This window comes from Vicia villosa, linkage group LG1 (genome assembly GCF_029867415.1).
Source record: "Vicia villosa cultivar HV-30 ecotype Madison, WI linkage group LG1, Vvil1.0, whole genome shotgun sequence".
Classification (NCBI taxonomy): domain Eukaryota; kingdom Viridiplantae; phylum Streptophyta; class Magnoliopsida; order Fabales; family Fabaceae; genus Vicia; species Vicia villosa.
This window is the reverse complement of record NC_081180.1, coordinates 62,650,988-62,675,279: the sequence shown is the minus strand read 5'-3', so window position 1 is coordinate 62,675,279 and position 24,292 is coordinate 62,650,988. Positions and strand designations below refer to the sequence as shown.

General features: G+C 32.0%; 2 protein-coding genes across 7 annotated transcripts; one reads left to right on the top strand and one right to left on the bottom strand.

Moving 5' to 3' along the window:
• The first annotated feature begins 8,427 nt into the window (after positions 1–8,427).
• On the top strand, positions 8,428–10,623 carry LOC131639514 (uncharacterized). The gene is made up of 3 exons (XM_058910005.1): positions 8,428–9,857; positions 9,936–10,017; positions 10,225–10,623. The coding sequence occupies exons 1-3, from the start codon at positions 9,013–9,015 to the stop codon at positions 10,426–10,428; spliced, it is 1,131 nt and encodes a 376-aa protein (XP_058765988.1). The 5' UTR covers positions 8,428–9,012; the 3' UTR covers positions 10,429–10,623.
• A 314-nt stretch (positions 10,624–10,937) lies between these two features.
• On the bottom strand, positions 10,938–17,799 carry LOC131639479 (heterogeneous nuclear ribonucleoprotein 1-like). Of its 6 annotated transcripts, none has more exons than XM_058909975.1 (13): positions 17,304–17,797; positions 17,115–17,204; positions 16,647–16,712; positions 16,478–16,543; positions 16,253–16,335; positions 16,054–16,099; positions 15,794–15,848; positions 15,065–15,141; positions 12,898–13,042; positions 12,654–12,781; positions 12,481–12,585; positions 12,043–12,345; positions 10,938–11,241 (listed from the first exon to the last, which is right to left on the bottom strand). In XM_058909975.1, exons 1-13 carry the CDS (start codon positions 17,322–17,324, stop codon positions 11,179–11,181), a joined length of 1,248 nt encoding a protein of 415 aa, XP_058765958.1. In that variant the 5' UTR covers positions 17,325–17,797; the 3' UTR covers positions 10,938–11,178. The 6 variants fall into 6 exon arrangements, with proteins under 6 accessions (XP_058765958.1, XP_058765974.1, XP_058765980.1 ...); XM_058909991.1 differs by having other exon boundaries at positions 16,938–17,204; positions 17,304–17,784; XM_058909997.1 differs by having other exon boundaries at positions 16,421–16,543; positions 16,938–17,786.
• Positions 17,800–24,292: the final 6,493 nt, after the last annotated feature.

The window sequence follows — 24,292 nt, the reverse complement described above, 5'->3', positions numbered from 1 at the left end:
GAAAAACACAATACTGTTATGAATATTTATGTTAGTGGATGTCCATCCATCTCCTAGTTCTTCATCTTCCTATTCCATACTTAATATGTGTTTAATATGTATGATTTTCTATCTCCCTTGAGTCCTATAAATAGAGACCCATATTACAATGTAAAGCACACTTGAAATAAGATAAGATAATATTGCTCTCTTTCTTCTCTATCTCTCTTTGATCTCTCTATTGTTTTAGTTAGTTTTATAACACGTTATCAGCACGATACTCTACAACGCGAGTCATGATATAGCTAGATTCTACGTTATTTTCTAATCTTAATATATTTGAACCAATATAATATAATTCATGATTTTGTTACTATTTTTTTTTCTTCATATAAATATGTTTAGTTTTTATATATTTTATAGAGAAATTTATTTACCTTGTACAATAATATTAGATTTCTTTGATAATTCTTGTTAAATTCCAGAAGAATTTAACATTAAAGCATTTCTATATGTTAGTCCAAAATTGAATTTTAACACATAAAAGTGTTAATTTAATATTCAAGCATCCCTGAAGGATTGCACAAAGAATAATTTTTCTTGACTGTTGTTTATGGAAATAATTTGTGATGTGATATTTGTAGAACTAAAGATTATTATTATTAAACTATCTCCAAATTATTATTCAAAGATTGAGTTTAATGGAGTATTGTGTTTATCAATAATTGATGAATTTTAGAAGAATTCAAAGTTCGATAATCTTTAAAAGGTCGCATCTATAATATTATTGAATCCCAGAAGGATTTCATAATTTTTTTTTTGTATCGATCTAAAAATTCATAACTTGTAATATGCTCATTAAAATATTGTCATTCTAGAAAAATGACACAAATAATTTTAACGCATCCTAGAAGGATGGTTATATATATTTTTTAGATTATTGTATATAACAAATTATTTTTATAGTTCCTGAAGAACTTATCAAGCATCCCTGAAGGATAGAAAAATAAATTATTTTTATAGTTCCTGAAGAACTTATCCATCCCTGAAGGATAGTAAATCAAATTAATTATATGACGATATAATTTTAGTGATATAATATTGTATGATTAAATATGTTTAATTTTATAAGGGGTAATTGTTTGATAATTATATGATCATATGTTCATATGAATGTATTTGATTAAAGTGTTTAATAATGAAATACTATTATATTGGTTTTGACTTATATATTGGAGGTATCGAATATCTTTGTATTACACAACACAATTTGGACAGAAAATGTGTAATAGAAAAGCTACCTTCTTTTTCCTCAGGCTTGTACTACACTTATATTAGTACAATTGAAGCACATGTAATTGTAAACCAGTAGTTTATAAATTACACTTAAATGTGTCGTTGGTAAAATCGGTTGGGTCATCTCGGATATAATATGATGCAAATAATTTGTATTGAAGAACCAGAAGTTTCTTCAATCCAGTCAATTTTTGTGTGTTTGTAAAGGAAAATAAAAATGTGAGAAATTACATTTTGATGACATTAATTGTTGCATCGACTAAAATATCATGCATATGTCTCTACTCACAACCAGAAGTTTGTGAAATTATTTTCTCAACTAATTAGACTAAGATCTTGTTTTATGGATTTTTTTTTAATAGAAATTCATGTATAAGTATCACATATATTATTAAAATTGATATTGAATATCATATATATTCATAAAAAGAAAATGGACCCGAAGATCCATTCTTTAGACGTCTAAAGTTAATTATATGGTTGATACTAATGAGATCATCAATTCTAAATTATATATTTGAAACACCCTAAGTATGATATTAATATATTTATTCGCATTAAGCCAACAAGATACTATATCTTAGTCCTCCCTAATTTATTCTAATACTTCTCATCTTAGTGAACATTTGGATGTGTTGTGTATATTCCAATTGCTCCAATATAATACATTAAGATGAGTCATGAAAGAATATTGGAAAAATATAATTAATATGAATCTCAATTTTGAGGATATAATTTGAGCAAATAATCAAATACTTGATTGCAGCCCAGTAGGCTGATTATCACTTGATAAATTAATTTTCCCAATATTAGGGGGAGGGGAATGAACAGCTGAAATCATGAACAAGAAGTTCAAATGAACAACTTAAAATAAATTGTTGTATTGATCCTCGTACAAATCAATATGAACCAAAAGTTCAAAATATTATTCATTTGTAAAGTTTATGAAATAAATTATCAGCTGGTAATACTCCACTCAAAGTGGATTCTCCTATTGGATAATATAATATTACAAATGAGTTGTAGCTGCGCCTGAAGCGTGGTATGAAAGTCGGTTCCAATGTTAAAAGTCCTCTACTAAGAAAAGAAACTAAAGATGGCCCAAGTGAGGATATGAAAATGCTAAGAGCACTTTGATCTAATTTAATTTTCAGTTCCAGAAGAACAAATCAAGTACTTGAAATATGAAATAAAGAGATCTCGATAAATTATGTCATGGATGAAATGCAATGGAACCGAAATTGAGATAACCAAATAAAGTCAATATTGACAATGTCTTTGTATACAATATAGCGCTAAAAGTGATCAATGATAACGAGGATCATGAGTCAAAGTCTATTAAAGATTGTAGACTAAGTGAGAATTGGCCAAATGAATATATTCAATTACAGAAGAATTAAACTCACTTTACAAGTGACTCATTTTTGGACCTGTAGTCCGAACACCTCAAGGTGTGAAACCAATTGGATATAAATGATTTTTATGAAAAAGAAACATAAGAATGATATAAAGTTTGATTTATTGCTCAATGATTTTCACAAATACCTAAGATTGATTTTGATAAAACATATTCACCTGTAGTGGATTCAATTGATTTTTGATAATTAATTAGCCTTGTAACACATGAAGGGCTTAATTTAAACATGACGGATGTAATAACATCTTATTTATATGGTTCACTTAATAGTGACATTTACATGAAACTCCCTGAAGGGTTCAATATACCAGAGACACGTAATTATGGATCTCGAGAAAACTATTACATCAAATTGAACAAGTCTCTGTATGAGCTGAAAGAATCTGGATGCATGTGGTATAATCACCACAGTGAATATTTGCTAAAGGATGGATATACAAATAACTCAAATTGTCCTTGTATTTTCAAATTGGAACTCCTGAAGAGCTTCCAAAAGCTATAAATTGCTTAAATAAAAGAGTTTGAGATGAAGGACCTAGAAAAGACAAAATATGTCTAGGTTTGCAAATTAAGCATGTGGACAAAAGAATATTTGTACATCAAGAAGGCTATATAGAAAAGTGTTGAAATGATTCTATATGAACAAATGTCACATGTTGCCTACTCCAATATGGTTGTTAGATCATTAGATATGGAGAAAGATCTTTTTAGGCCTCGAGAAAAAGGATAAAAATTGCTTGGTCCTGAAGTACCATATCTTAGTGAAATTGGAGTACTAATGCACCTTGCTAAATACACACATCATGATATATCATTTGCGGTCAATCTATAAGTAAGATAGAATTATTCATCTACACGAAGAAATTGGAAAGCGGTCAACCATATACTTCATTATCTTAGAGATGTAGGTTACTTGTCAGATTCTCACAATGGTAGATCAAAAAGAGGTTATTTATTTACATGTGTTGGTACAACCATTTCATGGAGATCTATGAAACAACTCATGGCAACAACTTCATCAAATCCTGCATAACTATTAGCACTACATGAAGTCACTTTGAAGAAGACATTTTAAGCAACGACTACAAAGAATATCGTCTCACATGTAAATGTCTGCATGAGGGGGAGAAATACATATGTTTTGCACTCTTTTTTCCTTCACCATGGTTTTGTCCCATTGGGTTTTCCTGGTATGGTTTTTAACGAGGCAATTCACATTCAAAGGATATTGTACTCTTTTTCCTTCACTAGAATTTTTCCCACTGGGTTTTTTTTTTTTAGTAAGGTTTTAACGAGGCATATCCTCAATGGACATCCAAGGGGGAGTGTTATGAATATTTATGTTAGTGGATGTCCATCCATCTCCTAGTTCTTCATCTTCCTATTCCATACTTAATATGTGTTTAATATGTATGATTTTCTATCTCCCTTGAGTCCTATAAATAGAGACCCATATTACAATGTAAAGCACACTTGAAATAAGATAAGATAATATTGCTCTCTTTCTTCTCTATCTCTCTTTGATCTCTCTATTGTTTTAGTTAGTTTTATAACAACAATAATTTTTATGTGAAATACCTTTTTAATGTTAATTGCAAGCGAAGTCGAAACGATTCTTTGAGACTATGTGATACTGTCTATGCACACTTAATTAATAGTGTATATAATTAATATTATATATATAAGCATGCCTAATTAATAGTGAATCTATATTTTTATTCCCATAAAATAGAGTAATAGGGTAATCATGACAAATAGAGACATGAATAACATTGTTCAATTGGTTGTTAAAAAACAAATCATAAATGATGTCTAAAAATATTCTTAAATGATATGTAAATTTTTTTACATTATTAATGCAAATTAATTAATTTTTTTAAATATTTTTTAAAATAAAATGAACAGACTATTCTACATTTTTTATGCGGCGTATATAATTAGACATTCACCCTTTATCTATTATTTTTTGTTTTCTATTTATTTTTTTAAAATTATAAAAATAAATAATATATCAATTTAAAACGGTTTTTTTCGAATACCTTCCTAATGTTAATTTGGCAAGAAACAATTGATATATATTTATTAATTAACTTTCTAATATGATTTTTTATAAATAAAAGGAATAAACTATTCTCCATTTATGTTTTTGAAGTTGTTGCAAAATGTTTTGAGTAACAATAATGTTTTTTGAGCGTATATAATTAGATAGTCACCATTTATCTTCTTTTTTTTTTTTTACCGTGGTTCCAAATTTGAACAGACTATTCTACATTTTTTATGCGGCGTATATAATTCGACATTCACCTTTTATCTATTAGATTTTGTTTTCAATTATTTTTTTAAAATTATAAAAATAAATAATATATCAATTTAAAACGGTTTTTTTGGAATACCTTCCTAATGTTAATTTGGCAAGAAACAATTGATATATATTTATTAATTAACTTTCTAATATGATTTTTTATAAATAAAAGGAATAAACTATTCTCCATTTATGTTTTTGAAGTTGTTGCAAAAGGCTTTGAGTAACAATAATGTTTTTTGAGCGTAAATAATTAGATAGTCACATATATACTAAATCTAATTTATCCTTCTTTTTTTTTTACCGTGGTTCCAAATTTGGCGTAGCTTAATCCTCCATGTCTAAAGTAACAAATCCCCTTTTATATTCAATTTAATTTTTTATTTTTTAATTAAAAAAATTTCTAAAGTGGTTAGAGTAAATAATATAATGGCTTCAAACATGTAGTATGTTTTATTGATTAGGTAAAAAAAGTTAATTTTTTAATGTATATATTCTGTAATAGTTACTACACATATATTTAAATAAGTGAATATAAGTAACGATGGTTAATTGTTATTTTAGTTCCTTCCCCTATTCCGTATTCAATAAAATATTATCATTAATTTATTGTAATAGTTTTGTATTTTTTCTAAAATTATCATTAAATAACACAGAAGTTTCAAATTTAGTACAACTTGTTCCTCTATCTTATTATTTTCTCGCAAATGGGCGGAACAATACAACGTTACATATATACACCATGAATTTGAAATCTGAAAAACTAAAAAATTAAGGATAAATTAAATTTAGTATATTCTGGTAATTATTACGAATAAATAATTAATTAAAAATTGAAAAATTAAGGATAAATTAGATTTAGTATATTATGGTAATTATTACTAATAAATAATTAATGAGTAGTATGTAACATATTTTGTAGGTTGGAAAACTGAAAAATTAAGTGAAATTATGCACTTCGTCTTGATAAGTTATTTCCTATTCTCTAAAGATTCACTATTCTCTTAATTCTTTATAAGTTATTTATTTACTAAATTTTAATTTTTAATTATAAACAAATTAAAATAAATCTTTGAAAAAATAAAAAAATTTAATAAATAGATTAAAAAACCCAAAGTGTAATCATTAAGAGATGAGATTATGTGACTTAAATTTTGTAACACAAATATTGAAATGCAAATTTATAATACAAATCTTGGAATGAAAATCATCTTCCGATATAATGACATGAGTATATGAGTATAGAAATTTGATATATGGATTAAAAAACTCATAGTATAATCATTAAAAAATTTCAATGTTTTAAGTGAATTTGAAAAGAAAAAAAAAAGATTTCAATGGATTATTATATATTAATTTGATCATAATCCTTTTTTGTTATTCATAGAAAATAATACGTATCAATCATAGCCATGGTTAAACAAAATAATGCATATCAATTATATACATTGAGATATTTGTAGAAAATAAATTATATATTAATTTGGTCATAAATTTCATACCAATGCCTGGATACTTAATTATAAATCTTGTTAATATATAATTTAAAAATTTTCTATATATTTGTGATGAAAACTCAATTAAACTGACCAATTTTCAATAACTGAGAATCCAAAATGATTATTTGTTGAGTTTGCTTCAGATCTGATTTTGTAATGACTATTTTCTGAGTTTGCTTCGGATCCAGTTTTGCAACGATTGTTTTTCGAGTTTGCTTTAGATTTTGTTTTGCAATGATAGTTTGCTGAGTTTGCTTCAAATCTAGTTTTGAAACTATTGTTTGCTGAGGTTTTTTCAGATTGGGTTTTGCAATCTATTTTTGCCCAATGAAAATAATACACAAAAATGAAAAGGAAGTGTTAAATGAAAACAGAAAACAACAATGGAAACGAAAAAAATGAACCGACTGGTGGAACACACTTGTATTTGCATAGGCTTTGTAGACTGGGAAAGATTGTTGTTGAGGCGAAGAGGAAGGAAGCTGAAACTCCAAGGTTCTCAACGTTTGAAAAGTGGGGGTTGTGTTGTGTCATTAATAAAAAAAAAATTGATTAGGCTGCAAAAGTAAATGATGGAATGAGAAAGGATTTAACATGAACTGAAACAAAATCAAATCATAGCAAACAAAAAAAACAAACTGACAAAGAGAGTTGCAGCAGAGGCGACAAATTCAACCTTGAACATAATTCTTCGGCAGATCTGAAACAGAGAGAAGACCAACTCACAATTTTCAGTGACAAATGATAAAATCATATTGTAAATATGAAAATATGCAAAAAGGGTTTAGGGTCGAAGGAGAGATTGAATTTGTGGATGAGAGATGCATTATGCAGTTATTATAGTTTAATGAGAGATGCATTATGCTATGCAGTTATTGTAGTTTAAGGTTTGTTGGTTGATATCAAAAGCCATAATATATAGATTAATGAGAGAAAATTGAAGGGTTTCTCAGAAATCAAAGAGGAGAAGTGTGGAGGTGGTTTTGTTGTATTCCAAGAAAGATTGCACAATTCCAAAAAAAACTTTTTCACGTCATAATGATGGTAAAACAAAAAAATGGATAATTGAAAGGTTACCAAATGATTAAAAAATTTATTTATTAATTAAAGTATTAAAAGAGATGCAATTACATCTATGTCCCCGTTTATCACCCTCAAATTGGTGATTAGAGGGATAATTATAGAATTTCATATGTCTTCTACTTTATTATCTACTTTATTAAGTAGATTTTCAATCAAATTTATTATAAAATATAGCCTACGGCCCACTGCATGTGAGTGCGTTTGTAATTTACATACAACACGACAAGTGGGAGGGTGGGTCGTCTTGGGAGTCTATAATATGCCTCACGGTGCTAAGTCCACATCCTCCTCTCTTCTTTTTTAGATTAAAACATAGAAATTAGGAAGAACTTCACATTACGTGTAATTTACAAATACCTTAAACATAGAAATTTGAACTAGAATTAAGAAAGTGTGTCAACTCTTTTAGTAATCTTTATTCATACTCATCACTCGAATCTCCGGCAAATGTTTTTCTCATCCTAACAAGATGCCTAATTCATTGGGGTATGGTCTCTAACGTGATGTGTCTTGTCTCACTATATAAACAATTCCGCATTCTAATATTGTCCACCCCAACCCAACACAAAACGTTACTTCAAAACCGAACACCGATCCATGCAACACGACAAATATCAACTCTACTTTTTTACATATAATACTCAAATCACTATTTGTCACTCCCTTTTACTTTGTCCTTTTGCATAACCACTACTACTTAATTTTGTTTGTGTCACGCCTCATGACCGGTCAAAATCTTTCACTGTTTCTTTTTTGTACAACGAATCTGATCAGATTTAAGTACACTATGATGGATATATCAGGTAACACAAAGTAAGAAAAAAAAAAGTAGTAATCCGGTGGCAAAACAGACTCGTCCGGCCATATACTCATTTTTTTCAAGGAGGATGAACGTTCTGGCCTCGCATCTTCTAATATATCCACTATGTTCCGCTGTATACTCGCATTTTTTTTAGGGGGATCAACATTCTAGCCCTGCATCTTTTAATATGTCCGCTACGTTCGGCTGTCAGGAGTTAAATCATAGACCAACTTCTAATATGTCTGCAACGTTCCGCTATCAGGAGTTAAACTCTAAACCAACAGTTCTCTTAACCCAACTAACAAGGGTCAGCTGAGTTACCCCACCCACCCTAGATCCGCTCCTTCGATTATATTCATCCCATTTATTTGTGAGTTTTTTGGAGAATGTCTGATTGTTACCTCTAAATATATCAATCCATTCTAGATTTAGTGAGACTCTATTGGTAAAGTAAGAGATAGTGAAAGTGTTTTAATAAGTAGAAAGTTTTGGTCTCTGTCTCTATCCCATAATTAATATAACCCTTAATTACTAGTATTTGTATAACAAAATATTTATAAAAAGAATAGGTAGGGCCAAAACATGTTGAGAAATTTCCTTTTTAGTACTGCGATTATTGTGGCTCGGTAATCAAATGGAACTCTCTAACACAGTGAGTGCCATAAACAAGGATTCTTCTTCTGTTTCCTCAAACAATATGGGTTCTTTTCCAAGTCCAGGAGCACCGTATTACAGAGAGAGAACAAGAAGGTATGAGAACAACAAGGGATGGAGCTCAGAGAGAGTATCAAAGCAAACAAACGACAACGGCAGTAGAAGACACACTATGTCAGGTTTAACACCTTTCAGTGGTGGAAGAACAATGCCATCGAAATGGGATGAAGCTGAGAGATGGATTTGTAGTCCAGTTTCAGCATCATATGCTGATAGCAGAAGAAACTCACGTACACAACAACAGCTTCAACAACGAAGACCCAAGTCAATAAGTGGTCCAATTGTTCCTCCTCTTCCTCCTGGAGTGGCTTGTTACTCAAACTATTCACCTTTGGCGCAACAACTGAGACAAGGTTTTGTTGTGAGGAATTTAATGGTTAGCTCACCTTTTTCAACAGGAGTGTTGGCACCTGTTGCTGTTTCTGTTCGCCATTATGAGGAACATGATGGAAATGAGGAAAGTGAGAGATCTCTTGTTCCAAGATATGATAAAGGTACTCAAATGAGTCCTACAGAAACTGAGAATGATGTAGATTCATCTCCGAAATCTTCTGCCACTTCGGCCATAGATCAAGAAGATTGCTATTATCCTAAACTAGAAGTCAGAGATGTGGAGGTTGACAGTGAAGCTACTGTTATGAGGGGATCCAAGAGACATGGAACCAAATCGATCAAAAATGACTTAATGCATAGATCAGAATTGAGAGAGAATAGTGTTCAAGTTTCAGATTGGGATATTGAAGAATCAACCTTGGACACTTCCAAGTAGGTCTCATTATGCTTTCTGTTCCTTAGATCACCATTAATGATTCATTCATCCGGGAGTTTCTTTCTTTGACGCAGGTTACGGAGAGAGGAAGCCAAAATCGCTGCTTGGGAGAATTTGCAGAAAGCAAAAGCTGAAGCTGCAATGCGGAAACTCGAGGTATTTTTTCATTACAACTTGTCTACTTTAGTTTCTCGTATCAAGTATATCTAGTGTGGAGAATTAGACACAAAATAGTAGTATTCGAATTATCATGTGATTACAAGCAAGATATAAGCTTATTAAAGGAGGTTTCACCCTATATAACAACAGCAGGGGCAGTTGTGATATCTTTCTGATCATGAATTCATGATAATGTTGACACAGATGAAATTGGAGAAGAAAAGATCTTCAACGATGGATAAGATTCTGAAAAAGCTTAGAAGGGCGCAGTTGAAAGCAGAAAGTATGAGAAGCTTAGTACCTGTACAACAGGAACATCACACTTCCAAGATTTGCAAAGTATTTTCATTCCCTAAATATGTCCAGATAAGGTCTCTAAGCAGCTGCTTCAGTAGCCAAACTCAGTGACCTATTCGTTGTACATGCCATGAAATCATTGAGGTTTGTACCAGGTTATAAAAGAATACTCTACATTATCTTAGTGCCCATTGATGTAATTGGCATGTGTTAGAAACCCCAACAATACATCATTCTTTGTACCTAGTTGTGCTATTTGTATATATAAAGCTCAGTGATTTATGCGATCAAAACTTTCTTTAAATATTTTGACTCTTCATAGACAAACATGTTTTCGAGGATGTGCAAGGACGCACCTTGTTGTTCGTTGATCGAGACACAGAACAAGTCTAGCAGCAGGTGTTTTGACAATGTGCTGCCATAGACCATAGCCACATGAAAGGAAAGTGTATCTCTAGCCACTGCGACCAGTTTTCTTTGAAATTAATATATTTAAAATGTGTTCTACAAATTCTTAAGGTATGCCACTGAGTACTGACACTAACCACAACACAATGCGAGTATAAATTGAAATATATTGAACTGGCATAAACACAACTTTCAAAATGATAGGCCAAGAGTTCTTATAACAAAAACATGCCTTTCAAAATTTATAATTTAATCATATTGACTATTACAAGTGAATACAAGATTAAAGTTCAGTGGGCAAAAAAGAATTAATCTGAATTAGTGCATCATGTAAAATCCAACTCTAAGTGTTGATGATACTTTAAAACCATCTTGATAAAGACCTTCACATCAATTCCTGAGACCCATAGTAGCATTTGGAAAATTGGAAAGCTTATGTGGCAACATGCTATCCTAGTATGGTCTATACCTCCAATCTGCTCTTGATGGTCTTCTACTAGCAACTCCATAACCCCACTGAGAAATAAATATGAACAGTAATGTTAGCAGCAATACATGCTTTTTATTGGTTAAATCCATATGGATCCCACCATATAACATACATAATTTAGTGAGACCCACAAAATTTAGAGTGGATTGCTAGAACTCCTTAATAAATAGCCGAAAGCAAGAAGCATGCAACTAGACTCGGTATTCCAATATTTTGTATTGTCTATTCATTTACATCAAATCCAAGAAACGCTTCAAAAAAACTATTTCCCCCATCTTTCTCATATTGATTAAAAACACAAGCATTTTCGTTCACTTGCAAAATGAGCACGATGGGAAACAACACATATTAAGGGTCTAGTAGATTCCAAAAAATATATAAAATGGGCAAATTCTTGATATACAACCTAATTTACCATTTCTTACCAGTTATAAAATCATTCACGTGTATCATAAGTATATCTGTCAATTAGTATTTTATGTTATTTAATTGTATTTCTCCTGTTTCTGTTAGCAAAATGAGTCTCTGGCTCATAGGAGCAAACCGGGCCAATAATCAACTGCACTTAATGTGTTATGATGAGCTTATTGTAGCTTAGTAATCAGATTTTTTTCAGTAACAGTCTAACAGTTAACTATGACTATCAACTTGATCTAAAAATACTATACTAGGAATTTTAATCAGTTGCAAGCTAAGTCTTCAGAGTTCAGAAAATACAAATTTCAGATTCTCTCAAATCTCGCCGGTTTTCTTCAGCTTTCTATTAATTTCTCAGATTTTCTCAGCAATGCAAATAATAATAATGAAGATATATAGTCTATACTCACCTTGTCGAGATCCAAGTTATCGTACATCCTCCCATAAGGCCTCACGGGACTTTGATCAACATAAGGCCTTACAGAACTTCGATCAAAATAAGGCCTTATAGAACTTTGATCAAAATAAGGCCTTATAGAACTTCGATCAAAATAAGGCCTTGCAGAACTTTGATCAAAATATGGCCTCGCAGGACTATGATCAAAATATGGCCTCGCAGGAGCGCCATATGCCCTGAAAGAATCCATACTAGTCACCATAGTATTGCCACTAGGCCCTGCATCATCAAGAGGTGCAGCTGAATCTATGGCAACCTGCAGGAGCATAATGCAAAGAAATAAAATCATTACTAAATCAAAGATTCACACACACACAATTGTATATAAGTTTATATGAAATAAGGAATGCATGGTAAGTCAAGTTTCCGAAGAAAATCCAAATTGAAGTACCTGATGTCCACAAATTTCATGAGATCTTTGAGAGACATGATCTGCAACACCATAGTCCGCAAAAGTCACAAAACCAAAGCCTCTATGACCAGATTTATTGACATCCTGGATAAAAATAGACAGATGGGTTAGCCAGCATTTAACACTTGTATATCTTTTATTTGATATCTTACCCTAGGAATATAAACATCTAATATATGGCCAAATCTTCCAAAATACAGGCGAAGATCCTCTGTGGTTGCCTCCGGGGGAAGATGGCCAACAAAAATCTTTTTGCTCATTCCACGAACAGGCTCTCCCCCTAATTTACAGTTTAAAGCAGTCAGTATGCAGAAACTTTCAAGAATTAATGATTTTAATTTAATGTCTGTTTAAGAATTAATAATTTTAATTTAATATCTATGTTTCCATGCTTACTTCCATAAATTGAACTGGGATGGTCATACATAGTCGGAGCACCAAGTGCTTCATATCTAGTTGGTGCAGAAATATAAGCATTATTATATGCACCATATCCTCCTTGTGACGTTCTGGTTCTGCCAATTGGCTTGAAATCATCTTCCTGCCAAAATAACATAACATCTTATTAACAAAAGTCATAACAAAAGACATGTATGATCGGGTATCTCTCCATCATCAAACTAATGCTTATGGGTGAAAATGAAAACTAATATTAATATATTCACAATAAGAGTGAAACACATCAATGGCATGCCGGGTGCTTGTTGATGCCGTATTGAGAACATTTTGGAATTTACTTATAATTAAAGTATCTGATTTGCCGGCAGCATATTGGAGCATGTCAAGTATGACACGGGAGGAAAAATGAAGTGCCAGTGAGTCATAGATAATCAACAATAACAAACTGTAACATAATGCTCTCAAGCAAGCAGGAAACACAACAATAAAATAAATGAAGATATTTACAAGTGAAGAAACAATAATTGGTAAAGACCAAAGGCTAAACTACAAACTTTGAAATTTTTAAAAAATAAAGATAATTATGAAGCTAGAAACAATTTCTAGTTTTGGTTTGCCATTCATATATAACCCCCTGTGCAATGGAAAGTGAAAGCCTTTGTATTCCTACATAATATTTGTGAGTTGGTTTTAATTGAATTTACATACAAACAAGGAGTCACTCACAACACACCTGAAAAAGGTTATTTTTGTTATAAAAAAATTGGTTTTAAGTTGATGTTAATTACACTTCCGGCACCTTTAGTTTGGACTATACACAATTTCAGTCCCTTAAGTTAGTTTGAAGTAAATCTAGTCCCTTTAGGCTAATATGGTCCTGCTTCTGGATGTTGGAAAACACTTGCAACCAAATCATTATTAATTATTATTCACAATTTTTTCATATCAGGCAGGCCATTTAGTATCCTTGTAAAATATGCATTATGGCTATATGCTTAGATATCTAACAGGAAGTGAAGTGATAGTAGAGGAGTGGAACGGAAGGGTTAGTACAGTAGTGGAACAAAACAAAATAAACTTGTCTTTTCATTGTTGAGATATTTTAAAGATAGAACTTGAAAAATTGCTTAATTTCATCCAAATTGGAGGGGGAAAGGTGGGATGTTGGATGGAATGGAATCCATTCCATCATGTTCAATTTCTTTTTATCCTATTTTAGAGAATCCAACCTATAGAGCACTAAACATTTAATGGTTCAATTCCAATTCATCCTAATTCATCATTTTCCATCAATCTGGACATAGAGCATATGCATTAAATATCCATGATTTGATCAAATAGATTAAACTGTGAACTCATAACTTACTTATGGCGACGACAGTGAAATAAATAAATTATTTCCTAAAAATCCAGGTTAATAGATAGTTAGCAGCAGGCTGTAACAAATTGTCCGAAAGCTAGCTGGTATGAGACAGAACCAGACAAATCAAATAGAAGATATGCATACAAATGACATAATCATAAGAGGGGAAGCACCAAATGACATAATCATAAGAGGGGAAGCACCAAATGTATGCCCAGAGTAAGAAGAGAAACTGACCTAGTGATAAAATATAAACTATACTATTGACTCTTAGTATGTTAGTGTTTCAATTTCCCTCGGCATTTATTTGTACACCGTGGTTTCTAATTCTTCGACTTTATCTCATCAAGATAAGGATCCATATCTTCCACCAAATATTTCCATAATTTTCATTTTAAAATACTTATCCTTTTTAAAAACCTTGACTATCTATCTTTCCATATGAATTAACTTTTTTCCATTTTCTTTTTCACTTAATATCAATACTGTCAATAGCAGATTATGGACGGCAAAAAATCCTCTGTATAAACATGCCATTGCCATTGGGTCCTATGGCACCACCATTGCAGACATCCCTTCACAAACCGCCTATGGCAGTTGTCAAAAAAATTGCCACGCCATTTGGCCATTTTACAACACTGCCTAAAAGTTATTAACCACTTGTTTTGAACTATTAGGCCGAGTAGCTTTATATTGTGAGCATATAGCCATGCTTTTACGGGCAATCCATGGCTGCTACAAACATATAATTACTTCAATAGAAAATGCAATGAAGAATGAATAAGCTCTAAACAATATTGCCTTAGGTGTTGCTCGATCAACCACCAAATCAGATCCTCCCAGTTCATGGATTTCTTTCATCAAGCTCTCTACAGAATCTGCAACACAAATATCGTTGTTATAGGCTTACAGAAATTGATACATCGTGTCATTTTCTATTTGATTTCAAAATTAATATCATGAACCAGGGAGGGGGGAGCAAAATATAAAAACCAAAAACAGAAGACATTCACAATTCTTCTGTAATCAAGAAAGCTTAGAGAAAGTTACCCCCATAACTTTTAATAAATAGGCAAACTTTTATAAAGAAATGGTCAGAAAAGATTTATATATGAAATACCAATATTCCAAATGCAGAGTGAAATTACTGATTCTTAAGAACAATACAGAGAACAATTTAACCAAGTACCCCATACTTACAGTTCTAAGAACCAACAATATGTCCCACAAAAAAATATATAAGGTTCAATACTAGATACATCATACATGTGTATGTATGTAACAACAATTTCAGGTCCAGTGAAAACAGATGCTGGAATATTTAATGATACACCCTTTGTTTTATTTATTTATATTGAGAAAAAGGTATAGCAGCCCTATCTCAGAACACAGAAGAGCTCACAAAACTGTCTTTTGCCAATATTATCACGGTATTATTATTCAATAAAATTCAAGGATAGTTGCCTCAGACAAATACATAAGTTACAATATGCAGATAATTGTAGCACAGACAAATAATGATGGCCAAACCTGCACTTGCAAAAGTGATAAAACCAATTCCTCGATGTGGTTTAGATCCTCGACCCTGTTGGAAATAAATAATATGTTAAGAATAAAAATAAATAAATGTCAATAAACATTATATAATATACGTATATGCATACTAATGCAATGTAATCATATAGCTAACAACTGCAATCAACATTATGTTATATCACATACAAAGAATGCATAAAACAAGCCAGCAGCATTTGACTCCGCATGTTTGACCATCAAAGTGAGGAAAGTACCTTTGGCATAAACAAATCTATTATATCACCGTATTTCTCAAAATGACTGCAAAGGGGGGAAGAGAGAAAGAAATATATTAAAATAGTAAATAATGCATCCATTTCCACAGCTTCAGAAATTTATATAAGAGAATGAGACTACGTCCACAACAAAGAAAATCTCCCAATTACTTTAATGATGATATCACCCTCAATATACCTCCTAAAAACTGCTTCTGTTACTGATGGGGCAATCCTTGCCACAAAGATTCTGGAAACCTTTTTGAGTGCCCTCATCTCCTCCTTTAATTTAAAAGGAAAGCATGCCAAGAATCAATAGTACAATCCACAACACCGTCACAATATTCCATATAACTTATAAGTATACCATTAATGAGTAGACTAGAAGTTAATAATCATAATTTTATAGTATACGTCTTAAAACCTTTGGTGTGGCCACTTTGACTTCCAGCATCCTATTGCCCAGAATGTGTTCACTGGATAGCACATTCTGCATTTAGATGTGATGCAACTTAGGATTTAGCATATTCAAGCTACCTTCTCAAATAATACCAGCTAATAGCTAGGTGTGTTTTTGTGTGTAGAACAATTACCTTAGCATCATCCACTGATGTAAATGTAACATATCCAAAACCGCGAGACCGGCCAGTTGACCGCTCCTAAAATACAAACATAAATAGATTAAAATTTGCCTCTCTAAAACTTGAAAGCAAGTATGAAATTTAGCATTACATGAAAATCACTAAATCATTGCAGTATAAGGCAGTCACATTTTCTCTCCAAAACACTTGAATAATGGAGCTTGGAGCATGAAAATGTAGTACCACAGCAAATCATAAATTAAATATGAAAAGGAAGCAAGAGATACAACATCAGAATCAAACCTTATCCCACTAAGTGGAATCAGCTATATGGATCAACTTTCGCCATAATGTTCTATCAAGAACCATGCTTCTATCCAAATCGTTAATCTCGAGATCTTTCTTAATGACTTCTCTTATAGTTTTTCTAGGTCTTCCTCAAGAATAACAGGAAAAAAATAACCGAAAGCAATAGCTAACCTTTATAACATAACAATCTTCTAGGTCACCAAATTTGCTCATATATTCTTTCAAGCCCTCATTATCAACGTCCCACGGGATACCCGTAACCTAAGATACAATTCTCATGAGCACAAAAAGTTAAATTCGTAATTTTTTCGAAGCAAGATTTTCAAGAACAGGATTTTCAATTCAACATGCATAACTAACCATAAGCTTTCGCTGCTCCATGAAAAAATTCAATTGGGATCAAAGAAACGCAATCTAAAGCTACAGAGAGAGTGAAAACCCTAAAACATGAAAAATAAATAGGAAAAAAAATCTCTCGAACTCTTCTTCGTGAATCTCTCAACCCTCTCTCTCTAAATTTCTCACACTCGCTCCCTGCAAATGACAAAAACACTTCTATCTCACACACAATTTTCGTCGTCGTTATCGTCATTTACGAGATGAAATTTCGGGTTTAGAGAGAGCTCCGAATTCAACTGCGTAGTTGCAACTCGGAGAAGAAAATCAAATGGGATGAAATCAGTGGATTACGCACTCATTCACTCACCTTGGGATATCGTATTGGGGAAGACCAAGACCCTAAATGTGCGCTATTTCTCTCTTTCACTCGCTCTCTCGCTGCTCGTTCTGCATGTATATACGTCTCAGACAGTCAGAATCACAACCTTTGTGCTAAGTGCCAACAAATACACTTCGGCTTAGCAATCAACCGGGCCGCCGAGGATCGGCTTAGAAATGAACCGGGTGCTTAGCCGAACCCTTAGGTGAGCCGGGTTTTTTTCCATACTTCCCTTGTCACAATGTATGCTTAATTATTCTCTTTTTAATTGACTCTTAGCACGTAGGGATAGAAATAGTTTAAGCTTTAGAAGATCTGAGTCTGATCTACAATAAATTTATAAGATTTGAGTATGGCCTATGATTTATTATAGACTCTCTTTTTTAGTCTGACCTGGCCTTTTTTAAAAGTCTGGGCTGACATGAAAGTCTATTTAAAGGTCTCTTTCTCATTAAGGTTTTCAATTAACTCATATTACTTAAGAAGTTTTATAGGTCGGCCTATATATGAATATTTAGGCCAACCTATTTAGTATTTTTTTTCTAATATACATGCATATATAGACCAACTTATTTAACTTTTTTCTAATATATATGCATATGTATGGATAACATATTCATAGGTTTTTTAAAAACATAAATCTGACATCATTATAATTTAGTACAAAGTTTTTTCTCAAAGCGACATTTAATAAAAAAATGAGGAAGTGTATGGATAACCTATTCAAAATAATCATTCTCAACTTCAAAGCTCTTGGTGTGTTCTCCATAGTCAAATGTAGATATCAAAACATATCTCATAACTTTTGTATACTAGCCATTTATACTAATGATGTCAAAACATTCATTTTACTTGGCGCGTCCTCCACTATATTCTCTTTTCCCGTGATATTATAGTGTGAAATACAAATCCTTGAGCATCCTTATCCTTATTATATGCCTACTGTTCAAAATATTTCTCATCAAATAGGTATTTAAGGCTTCTATGATTGTTTAACATTAAGAATATGCATAAATATAAGTAACGCCTCTAAATCTTCAAAACAAAAAATCATTATTGCAAGCTTCAGGTTATACGTGGGATAATTCCCATCATGAATTTTAAATTGAAGTGAAGTATAAGTCATTGGTTTTTTAGTAAACTCCATATCGTTTCTATAGTTATAGTAAAACTAACACAAGTGAGGTTGTCAACCTCTCTTTCAACAACTTAAGACTTTCTCCACACTTCTCTGTATAATAACAAGGTTGATTATTCTTTATAAGTTGTTTCATTTGTACTATAATCTTAGTAAAACATTAAATCAACCTTATGTAATATCCTTCCAATCCCACAAAACACATGTCAGGGATTTAAGAAGTTTTTTCTAAAAACTTAATCCTCTCGGCATAACAATACTGATAAACGGATTTTGATTAAATCATTATTCACAATCAACCATAAAATTAAGGGTTCTAGGAATACAAACGACTACCTTGGTGCTAGTTAAAAATTGTGCTAAAGGATTCTAGGGTTAGTTTAAAATTAGAGAATAAATAAATAATATATATATATATATATATATAATTTTTGGCATCTGTTTCATATTTTAGAATCTTTGGCAGCATTGGATATGTTCATGTACCTGATATGAAAAGGAGCAAACTTGATGATAGAAGTATCAAATGTGTGTTGTTGGGTGTAAGTGAGGAGTCTAAGGCCTATAAACTTTACGATCCAATCAAGAAGAAAATTTGGATCAGTAGAGATGTTAAATTCCAGGAGGGTGCTAACTGGGATTGGGGTGAAGAAAAAGCAACAAACATTATACTTTATACAAAGGAGTTGGATCCTTTGGAAGAATCTAGTCAAAAAGATAATGAGATAGTCCAAAAAATTATAATGATACAACAACAACTACAAGTGATGCAACACCAAAATCAACTCCAAATAGGTTGGATTCCACCATTTCAAGAGCTTCGAAAAATCGAGCTGAAGGGAGGATTAGAAGACCACCAATATGGATGAAAGATTATGTTAGTAGTGATGATTGAATTGAGGAAGATGCAATTAATTTTTCCATGTTTGCAGGATCAAATCCACTTACATATAAACAAGCATACAAAATTCAGCATTGAATGGATGCAATGGATACTGAAATTCAAGCAATTCGAAGGAATGCTACAAGAGAGCTAATTGATCCACCACCAAATTGCAAAGTTGTATAGGAGTCAAGTGGTTTTTCAAAACTAAGCTGAAGGAGATAGGGGAGATTGACAAATTCAAGGCTAGACTCGTATCAAAAGGCTACACTCAAGAGGAAGGCATAGATTATACTGAGATATTTGCGTCGATCATTCATCTTGAAACCATCAAAATTGTTGTTGCATTAGCAGCTACAAAACGGTGGGGTATTCATCAACTTGATATTAAATTAGCTTTCTTACATGGAGCAATCAACGAAAATCTACCTAGAGCAGCCACCAGGTTATGTATTTCAAGGATGTGAGCATCAAGTATACAAGCTTAAGAAGGCCTTGCATGGCCTTAAGCAGGTTCTTAGAGCCTGGTACAGCAAGTTGGAATCTTATCTTGCAGCCAATGAGTTTATGAAATGTTCACATGAACACACTTTATTTATGAAGAAGAAAGAGAAAGGTGAAATTTTAATTGTGTGTTTATGTAGATGATCTTATATATACCGGTAATGATATGTCAATGTTTCAAGAGTTCAAAACTATGATGATGAAAGAATTTGCAATGACTGACTTAGGCAAGATGAGATATTTTTTAGGCATTGAAGTTTTACAAGGTTGCAATGGTATCTTCGTTGGGCAAAAGAAATATATTTAGGATATGTTAAACAAATTTGACATGTCTAATTGTAATCCCGTGAAGAGTCCTATAGCTTCAGGAAACAAATTACTAAAAGAAAACAGAAGAGTGAAGGTTGATACGACTCTATTCAAACAACTTGTGGGAAGTCTTATGTACCTCACGACTACAAGATCAGATATTGCATATTCTGTCAGTTTGATAAGTCGCTTTATGGAAGAGCCAAAGGAGAGTCATTTCTTGGCAACAAAGCGAATTTTGAGATATCTACAAGGCACCCAAAATCCGAGAATTTTCTATAAGGCTGGAGGAAATAAAAAATTAATTGCTTATACCAACAATGGTTATGCAGGAGACCTTGATGATAGGAAGATCACCTCGGGTTATGCTTTTTTGCTGGGAGGTGGTGTGATTTCGTGGGTGTCAAAGAAACAACAGGTTGTTAGTCAAAAAAAAAAAGAAACAACAGGTTGTTAGCTTATCCACAACAGAAACAGAGTTTATAGTAGCTGCGTTATATGCTTGTCAATGTGTTTGGCTGAGAAGAATTTTGGAATATCTAAGTCATTGTCAAGAAGGAGCTACTGTGGTGTTTTATGATAATGTCTCAACAATTAAATTATCCAAAAACCCAGTTTTGCATGGAAGAAGTAAACATATTGATGTTCGGTTTCATTTATTGAGAAATCTATGTAATGATGGTGTTATTGAGCTAAATTATTGTAGTACAAGAGATCAGTTAGCAGACATCATGATAAAGCCACTTAAAGTTGAAGAATTCCAACATCTGTTAAGTGCTCTAGGAATGATTGATGGGTCTGAGATAAACTGTTACAAGGATCATGCAGTTTAAGGGAAGAATTGTTGAATAAGTCATGTTTGAGTTTAGAATTATTTCACTGTCAGTTTTTATTATTAATTAGTGTTGCTTTCAATTCCTATTTTCTTACTCACATTTAGGATGTGTTGTTAGTGTGAGTCAGTTTCCTACATTCTAGGTAATCAGTTGTATTGTTAAGTCTATAAACTTGGTCTTTCCATTTTCTAATAAATTGCGCAGAACAATACTGTTTTTCTGTGTTAACAGTTTTATTCTCACAATTCACAACAACTTTCATGTTGTTTTTACTCGGTATCAAGCTAACAATAGTGTTAATGCTTTAGCGAGACCTTCTATCACTTATGCTCAAGGACATTCTGATTTACCAATTTTAACCATTTTCAAAAGAATTCTCTCGGGCATTTACTCATCAAGTTTCCATATAACACTTATCCGATTTTAGAAATTCATTAAACTTATTCAACACAATTACTCAAACTCACTAAAAAAACATAAACTTCTTTATTGAAGAAATTTTATTTCTAACACACAATTATACGTTTATATTTATACAATCAACTTCATTTTATGTCTCAAAACATAGATAAAGTAACTCCAAATCTCTTTTTCGTTGTTTCTTTTAATTTAATGTATTGTCTCCAAAATAGCATGACATACATTTTCCCAAGTGTTTCGTGTGGTAGGTTGAAAAGCAATCCTGAAATAATCTTGGTAGTGTTACTTTTGTGGTTTTTAATTTTATTTCATAATAAATTTTTTCAATTATACTGGAACAAGATGCTGTTAAATCAGCGGTTAAGAAACTAGATGTTTTTCAACCCATATATCAAATGTTGATAAACGAGAAAATATGTGTTGGGAAGTATTTAATGATTGAAACGATATGAAATTCGAGTATATTTTTTAGAGTTTGAAATTTTACAAATGTTGGAGAGTTTGCTTTTAAAAAAATTGAAATACGAAACGATGATTGAGATTGGTATAAAAACATAACGCTTGGAAAATACTTTTTTTTTAAAAAGATGTTTTATGTTTTGTTTGGGAGTTTGAAGGAGAAGGAAATTGGGAGTTTTAAAAAAGCAATTTTTTAAAAATATATAGAGAAATTTTCAACATTTTTTTTGTATAAACAACAAAAGATTGTTTATCATTAATATTTTTTTAATTTTTGAAATAGTATAACAAATAAATTATATTTGAATAATTTGTCTAAACCCTCCAAATTCTTAATTTAATACAAATTTTTAGTTTTCTCATATTAGGAGAATTTTGATTTGTGAATAAAAATAAATTCTCAAAACCCTTCTCATTTAAATCCCTCTATTTCTTTACTCAATCCTTCACTTTTCAAATTTTTCTCCATTTTTTTCCTCCAAATTCTCAATCAAAACCTAAGAGAAATTTTTTAAAAGATTAAAATAATAATTTAATTTATTTTGAAATTGCGGAGGATAAATGGTTTCTTTTTAAAATAATATTTTTTTAAAAAAATATGCAACATCTCTAATTAATATTTCATATCCTCTTTATAATAGTTATTTATTTTAAGAGTTCTACAAGGTAGTTTAGAAGTAATTTATTGAATTAAGAAAAGATTTATCCTCATTTGCCCCAAGGTAAAGAACGTTCCTTATTAGTTTGCATATGATATTAGGAAGTTGTTTGAAAATGGTTTGATAACTCAATTTTGATAGGATGTATGGAAATATTGTACCCTTTTGTGTGTGGTTTTTAGAAGGCTAATTTTTTATTTCTGAGCTGCAATTTTAGATGGTAGAAAAAGTGGGGTAGTGGGTTGAAGGGGTGTGGATTTGATTTTAAGTGGAATTAGTTTGTTGGTTTAGAGGAAGAGTTGGCTAGTAGTTTACTGATGACACGTTATTGATTGGTGATGGTTTGTGGAGTAACCTTTGGAGTGTGTCGTCCTAAAGAAGAATGAGGATTAGGTGTCAAATATTGTGGATTGTTCAAACTTGCTCTTCTTATTAGTAAATGAAAGTGAAGGATTCTTAATGAGGAAAATTCTTTTTGGACTAACCTTCTTATTTGCAGGTACAGTGAGATCAATAGATCTATGCTCAATGATGGTTCGGGTAACATAAATTCTAAAGCTTCAATTTGGTGGCGTGGCATTTGTGGGGTTGGTGTTAACGAGCACACAGTTGCAGAGAATTGGTTTAAATTGTCAATTGTGTGCAAACTTGATAATGGTGAGTCTATTGATTTTTGGCATGATCATTGGTTAGGGGCTGCCCCTTTACGCACACAATTTCCATCATTATTTCACTATGCTTTGAATGTGCGCTCAAAAGTGTCGGATATGAGTGTTTGGATGGCTGCCCGATGGGAGTGGCAGCCAGTTCTGTTCAGTTACAAGGATGTTGTGGAGGCTATCGCGGCAGTGTTGGAGCAGCTTCCGACCCTGCTTTATGTCTAGTAGGCGATTCAAATTTCTTATAATCTTTGTGATCGGTTCGTGTGGTGGAGGGATAAGAATGGTTTCTCTGTTAAGGCTTGCTATGATTTCATTTTATCCATAAATTTTGCAGATTGTTTGTTGGTTCAACAACAAAGTATGGTATTCAAGAGTTAATGGAAAGCGAAAATCCCGAGTAAAATTGTGATTTTCAGTTAGAGGTTGATTTTGAATAGATTTCCATCTCGGTCGAATCTAGCTAAGCGGGGAATTATATTTAGGGATCACAATTTAGTGTGCCCGCTATGTTTTGGTCATGAAGAAGACTTACAGCATCTCTTTGGTGGGTGTCCAATCTCTAAACGGTGGTGGAACAAGCTTTGTTTATGGCTTCGTGTGGATCTCTTGGTTTTTTGGGCTCCTTGTTGGAGGTAGAAAGCTTTAGAGGTTGGAGTTTTGGCCTTGCTTTTTGTTGGTCGATTTGGAGTTGTAGAAACTTGATTCTTTTTAATGGGGTTTTTTTGACCAATTTTTATGGATTGTGAATGATTAAAGTTGTT

Bases quoted from the DNA above. Each gene is read 5' to 3' on its own strand.
- LOC131639514 (XM_058910005.1), top strand. From the start codon at position 9,013: ATGGAACTCTCTAACACAGTGAGTGCCATAAACAAGGATTCTTCTTCT. The intron at 9,858-9,935 runs GTAGGTCTCATT...TCTTTGACGCAG, and splicing joins TCAACCTTGGACACTTCCAA to GTTACGGAGAGAGGAAGCCA. The intron at 10,018-10,224 runs GTATTTTTTCAT...ATGTTGACACAG, and splicing joins CTGCAATGCGGAAACTCGAG to ATGAAATTGGAGAAGAAAAG.
- LOC131639479 (XM_058909975.1), bottom strand. From the start codon at position 17,324: ATGGAGCAGCGAAAGCTTATG. The intron at 15,142-15,793 runs GTTTGGCCATCA...TTTGTGTTGCAG, and splicing joins TATCACTTTTGCAAGTGCAG to ATTCTGTAGAGAGCTTGATG. The intron at 12,586-12,653 runs GTAAGATATCAA...ATTTTTATCCAG, and splicing joins TAGATGTTTATATTCCTAGG to GATGTCAATAAATCTGGTCA.